Source organism: Pyxicephalus adspersus, chromosome 5 (genome assembly GCF_032062135.1).
Source record: "Pyxicephalus adspersus chromosome 5, UCB_Pads_2.0, whole genome shotgun sequence".
NCBI lineage: Eukaryota > Metazoa > Chordata > Amphibia > Anura > Pyxicephalidae > Pyxicephalus > Pyxicephalus adspersus.
Window position 1 is genome coordinate 92,892,057 of NC_092862.1, and position 6,550 is coordinate 92,898,606.

The window sequence follows — 6,550 nt, forward strand, 5'->3', positions numbered from 1 at the left end:
AACACCTATTAATTAAAAATTCAAAATCTTACACTAGATCCCCAGCCATCTGCGCCCATTAATTTACTATTCTGAGTTTAGGAACAGCTTACATTTTTTTGAAGCTAGTAATAGCAGTTTTGACACCATTTTAGATTATATTTTATCTGGTGAACTTTTCCTGTTCGATCACAACTTTTCTATTCTGAGATTAATGAGCTTCAAATGTGTATTGTTATGTAGTCACTAATCTTTTAATTTTAAATGAGGCCTGCAAGGCACTTCTTTGCAATTGCCAACAGGCCCCTCTGGCAGAAAACAGTTTAATATGTGATTGCTTTAAATTGTCTGCGTGCAATCAAGATAGACATTGGAATAGTAATAGTGTACATTTCTTTATTTTTACACATCATGTCAACAGTTTCTTTTTAACAAATGAACATAAAATATCCTTTTAGTGCATGGATTAAACACAGTTTTTAAATAAAATGTTAAAATTTAAATTGTAAGGTAAAATATCGCATTGGATCTGGCTTTTACAGATGGGTAAAAAAACAAACAAGCAGGACCACAGAAGTTTAAAACACACTTTCGGGACTGCGGTGATACCTTAATCAAGCCGTGTCAATTACTGTGTGAACAAGCATCTGCTTTATCTTAATTAGAAGGGGGGAGGGAGGTGATTGACCACTGTTTATATTCATTTTCCTCATTAATTATGAAAAACTGCATTTAATTCATCTTGCATGGCGAGAGACTGGCTGCGCAGATGGAAGTCATAAGGGAAGTGGCTGTCTGTAGGCAACTTGAACATAGAGCTCTGCCCGAGGGGACCCCTGCCTGGCACTGCACAGTAATGCATGCCATAATTGTAATTTTTCCCATAGTCCAAGGCCTCTTCTTGCTTCAGGGAAAATATCCCATTATAGTTCATAGAGGGAGGGCTTAAGGGACCTTCAAACTGAGGGCTGGTGCACTCAGGAGAAGTGCTTTCATAAAAGGACTCATAAGCACTACAGTAATTGTAAGGTTTTCCCGTCTTGTAACTGTCAAGACTCCCATGGCCTGGTGGGGTACTAAGCTCAGGGCTGTGATAAGGAGGGTAAATAGAGCTGTATGGAGATCTTCCATGATGCACTGTGTCTCCACTCTGACCCATTAAAAAACTTCTGGCATTAAGCTGCAGGCACCCAGCCACCAAATTTGTTGTAGGCTGGGACAAACCTTTACATAAATTTTGAACAAAGGTGAGAAGATCTGGCCTCTTCCCAATCCTGAGTATCTCAGACAGAGCCCAAATATAGTTTTTGGCCAGCCTCAAGGTTTCTATTTTGGAAAGCTTTTGTGTCTTGGAATAGCAAGGTACTACTTTCCGTAAATTGTCCAGTGCATCATTGAGGCCATGCATCCGACCCCTTTCTCTTGCATTAGCCTCAACACGTCTCAGTTTAATCCTCTCCATCCTAAGCTTGGTCATCTTTTTTTTCCTTGGTCCCCTCCTTCTTGGCAATCCATTTTCATCTTCTTCCTCCTTGTCCTCTTCCTCTTCTTCTTGCTCTGTTTCCTCTTCAGGGGACCTTTTGATATTTTTCCCATGGGACACTAGCTGTTTAGCGCAGCTTTCTGGTTTCTTTGCTGCTTTTTGATCCTCACTTTCCCGTGCATATTTTTTACAAAGCTGCGATTCCGTCATTACAACAGATTCATCAAAAGGAAGTGTTAACATTGCTGCTTAGAATTAAATCCCCTGAAATGACAAAACCATATGTGCCCATATTACTAATAAATAACTATCTGATACAATATGCATCTATTCCTGGAAATATTTTTTATGTAAAAAGAACTTATTAGAAATCGTCTAATAAGAAATAGAGAAATCGTCTGTTTTAAAAATATTGAGAAAATTTACTTCCCAAAATTCTTAGGTCCAAAATAAGTCATTTTCAATGCATTTGCAAATGTTCTGTAAACTAAGTAAAAACATTTTGAAATTTACTGATTTGTTTATTTTGTCTAAAAGATCTGCTATGATTATTGCATATAAACGCATTTCAAATATTAAATGTTGGTGATAAAGATAAATCACAATCTTTATATTTAGAATGTTCTCAAAAATAATTTATTAGGAAACCTCTACTAGTGTACTGTGTGCAAGCTTTGAAAAAAGAATACTCCTTAAAGACAGAAAGTGACATGTCATTTCCCTTCCATATGTCAAAATGCCTATACAGTTGTAGAAAAAGCATGAAATTAAAAGTTAAAGAAAAAAGCCTTTTCCTTTATCGTTTATCAAATAAAGATTTTCTAAAGCAGTCTTCCCATTAGGAAATTTTGTAGGCATGCAGTAATAGACCAAGTTTGGAACATCTATACTGTTTGAATGAGACATTATTGTCTCTTCAGTAAAAGAACCATTTGACTTGATAATGATAACGGGAATGACAATAAACAATCACAAACAATAGCTGTAATACCTTCTAACATAACATGCAAGATAAATATGTTAAAGAAGAAAAAAATTACCTCCAGACTTGTTTAAATCAGCAAGCCGTTTTCATTTTTTGTCTTCTAAATTAGTCCGAATGTCGCATCATCTCCAGGAGTCTAGATATGTGTGTATCTCATTGATCTCTAAAAAAGTGACATTGATGCCAACTGCCAGAGCTGGTACCCATGCCATCTGCTGGTGACGTCACAGGGCAGAGAACCACATGATGCATTCCCCAGGGACCTTTATTCTGCACTGATCATCTGGCATCCCTGTAAGTGGGTACCAGCATTCATGTATTAACACAGAAGGTTAGACTGATAAAAAAAAATCTACACCAGCATTTCACATACAGGCGATGCAGTTCCATCAGAGTGGCTCCTTTTTTCCCAGGGAATCTTAAGGGACACATTAAATAGAAGGCAGTGATGCCAATGTTAAGTTCTCATTTCCAAATGACACAGCATGGAATGAGGTGAATGCATGCCTCTGATGCTATGTTAGCTCGCTTGCATTAAATTAACCCATTGTGGACTCAGTTTACTTTGTATAAATATAGGAAAAGGTATACGTATTTTAAATCAGTCTGTCTCCTATAAATATAATACTTTCTAAAAATGATTATTTAACACATTTTTACATACAAAACCCTTAATGATTTTTATATCAAAAGACGCAGAGTCACGTCTGAGTCAAACATATAGTAATTTAAAAAATCACAAATGTTTTCTACATAGTAACGCATCAATAGATTTCAATGTACATCTAACAAATTCTGTATTAACATAAATGTAATGTAATGTATGTGCATAAATGTCAGGTTTGTGCTAATACTACTACATAGTAAAACTACATCAATATGACTTACAGTTCACTTTATTCACACTTTATTATATGTTATAAAATTCACATTTTATTATATGTTTTACTTTGAGCTCATTTTATTTACATATTTCACTTTTATTTATTGAATAGCAATAGAACAGGTAGAAGAATAATGGGTCTTTTAGTAAATGTTAACTTAATCTTTAAAACCTTTAAACATTGTAATTTGAATATCTTTTATTCTGCAGCTTATATTAAAAGAAGATTGTCGGGATCATAGGTGATATGGCCCTTAACCTTTTGCCAAATGGTGCTCCTGGGTTTTCATGCTCTCAGGCAGGTCTTTTTCGTGCATGCTATGCATATAAAACCCCACTGTTGTCACTATTGGGAATTCTGCTGTAAAAAAAAAAAAACGGATTAAGTAAATATAGGCATGAAATGGCTACAAAGCAGCTGCAGGAGATACGCACAACTGAACAGCAACAAGGGATAAAAAGCAAATATTGTATGCATTTCCGTTGACACCTATGTATGGTATATAGCATTTTAGAAAACTAAATGTCATCTAGTTAGGGGTTCCAAGTGCTTTAAAGATGAACTGTAGGCAAACAGTTGAATGCACATGACGTTCGTTTTCCTTGCTTAAACATATGTATTTTAGTCCATTCATTTGTGAGATATATGTAACCTTAGCAAACAAAAATGCTAGGCTGTGTTCTTTTAATAAAGGTATGTACTACTGTTAGTTAAACTTGTACCCAGCCTGTAATTGGACAGTCAAAGAGCAGTGGACTCATCAGCTTATTCCTTTCCCGTCTAATTGGCCCCTGCCCCCAAGACAGCGGACTAGTGTACAACGGATTACAGAAGGCTGATACAATTTAATATCAAGGTACCATGCCTGGCTTTTTTTTTTTTACTATTTGTAATATTGAATACATTATTTGGCATTTTTGTGCTTTGATTTGAGTGTTGAGTTTGATTTGAAAAATGTATATGCCATGATAATTACTGACTTTGTATTCATACTTATGTAAACAAACATTTAAACCATGCCTAGAGGTCAGGATGATAAACTTAAAAAAAACACACAAATGAGCCTATTCAAAAACTATATTCAGCATTAGGGTATGGTACATCCTTGGCCCCATATGTTAGTGCTCTCCATTGACTAATGTTTCATGGCCTCTAATTATGGCATTTTAATGGCATTCAAATCAAGGCTTTAACACGACCAGTCCATAACCCTTTGTTTTCTCTTTTTTTTTAAAATCCATTTCTTGGTGTATTTGCTTGTATGTTTTGGAATATTATTGTATTGAAAGATCCATTTCTGCTTGGGCAGATGACCACATTTTTTTTATCATGTATGCTTTGATAGAATGTAAAAATCCCAAAAAGTCATTAAATACAAGCTGTCCAGACCCTGAAGCAGAAAAAGCATACCCCCATACCATAACATTTTCATTGCTTACAGCCTTACCCGAAATCAATTGCTATTTGTGAAATGACTATATGCTATGTGATAGGTGGATCTAATGTTGCCTTCCATACCTCTGAATGAAAAAATGACTTTGACCAAGTTGTGTGAATAATGCATGATTGGTGTTAGTGATCAAAGGGCCTGTAGTAATGATGGACACAAAACACATAAAGAAACCTAAATGATATAAACTATAGGCTATAAACAGCAAAACAATTCATGGAGTATAAAACCCTTCTTCATTGTCCTTGTCCGTTAATATCCTTTTCTGCATTTCTCATCCTGTCTGTAGCCCATCCTCGGATTTTTCATCACTCTCATCCCCGCCAGACACTGGGCCTGGTTTCATAAAGCTACCCAAGACTGGGATGATAAACTATAACAGATCATGGGACTTGATCCAGAAACCTGGAATCTATTTCTTGAAAATCATTTGATTTTAGTTGTCAAATGTTTTTAATCTTAAACCAGATCCATTTATGATTTGTAGATTCAGCCCAGTTCTCTTATGATAGTCTATCTTCTCCAGTCTTGGAGGGCATTAAAATATCAGGCCCGTTGAGTGGAGAGTATTTAAGGGTGGTTAGTACTAGATAGGGCTTTAGGCAATAAATAATTGGAAAAATACTGCTGTTAAACTGATAAAAATAATTTTTATTTTAAAAATTGCATGCAGCAATCTGCAGCAACATCCTAGTCTCAAGCTGACCACACTATACAACCACATTGTACAATCTCCTTTAGGTCAAACAAGTGTCTGATTTGACACAATTTGAAGTAGAAATAAAGTGAAAGAAAATAGAGTTCAAAATGGGTAGATGGTAAGAGAAAGATTGGGGGGGGGGGGGGGGTTGTAGAACGAGGGACTTTAAATCTAAAGCCAGTATTTATATAAACAGATGATTATTTTTCAATACTATTCTTATAAAATAATGAAATTTGCTATTGCTGCTCCATCCCTGATATTATATAGGATATTGGCTACAACATTCCTCTTTTTTCTGTAAAGCTTTTCCCACCCATAACACGGTATAGTACAACTATTAGTTCACCTTTCTTGTATTAAAAGAGGAATAGACTGCAGAGATGGAGACATAATCCTGCCCCTGTACAAAGCATCGATCAGACCACATCTGGAATATGCAGTCCAGTTTTGGGCACCAGTTCACAAAAAGGACATTGTGGAATTGGAGAGAGTGCAGAGAAGGGCAACTAAACTAATAATAGGAATGAAGGATCCAAGCTATAAGGAGAGATTAGCTGAACTGAATCTATTCTCCCTTGAGAAGAGACGTATAAGGGGGGATATGATCCTCCTGTATAAATATATAAATGGTCCATATAGAGAACTCTCTCCCCAATTGTTTACTTTGAGATCATACATCATCTGGAAGAAAAGAAGTTTAAGCTCCAGATAAGGAAGAGATTCTTCACTGTAATGTCTGTGAAAATGTGGAATCGGCTCCCTCAGGAAGTAGTTTCAGCAACTACTATAGATTGCTTTAAGAAAAAGCTTGATGTTTTTCTAGAAGCACAGAACGTAACTGGGTATTAAGGCCTAAGTAAAGATAACAGAGACGTTTGATCCAGGGAACATCCGATTGCCTCATGGAATCAGGAAGGAATTTTTTTCCCGTTGAAGCAAATTGTACCAGGGTTTTTTTGCCTTCTTTTGGATCAACTATGTCTTATAGGGTTTTATGATTATTTATAGGGGATATGAATATTTCTATATTGGTTGAATTTTATAGAGTTCTTTCAACCTGACTTAC

At 35.8% G+C, this 6,550-nt stretch overlaps 1 protein-coding gene across 1 annotated transcript; it reads right to left on the reverse strand.

The window, feature by feature from the left end:
• Positions 1-361: 361 nt before the first annotated feature.
• Positions 362-2,866, reverse strand: NEUROD6 (neuronal differentiation 6). The gene is made up of 2 exons (XM_072412136.1): positions 2,503-2,866; positions 362-1,726 (listed from the first exon to the last, which is right to left on the reverse strand). Exon 2 carries the CDS (start codon positions 1,703-1,705, stop codon positions 692-694), a length of 1,014 nt encoding a protein of 337 aa, XP_072268237.1. The 5' UTR covers positions 1,706-1,726; positions 2,503-2,866; the 3' UTR covers positions 362-691.
• Positions 2,867-6,550: the final 3,684 nt, after the last annotated feature.

What these genes read in the sequence shown, in the direction of transcription:
- NEUROD6 (XM_072412136.1), bottom strand. Translation starts at nt 1,705, where the DNA reads ATGTTAACACTTCCTTTTGATGAATCTGTTGTAATGACGGAATCGCAG.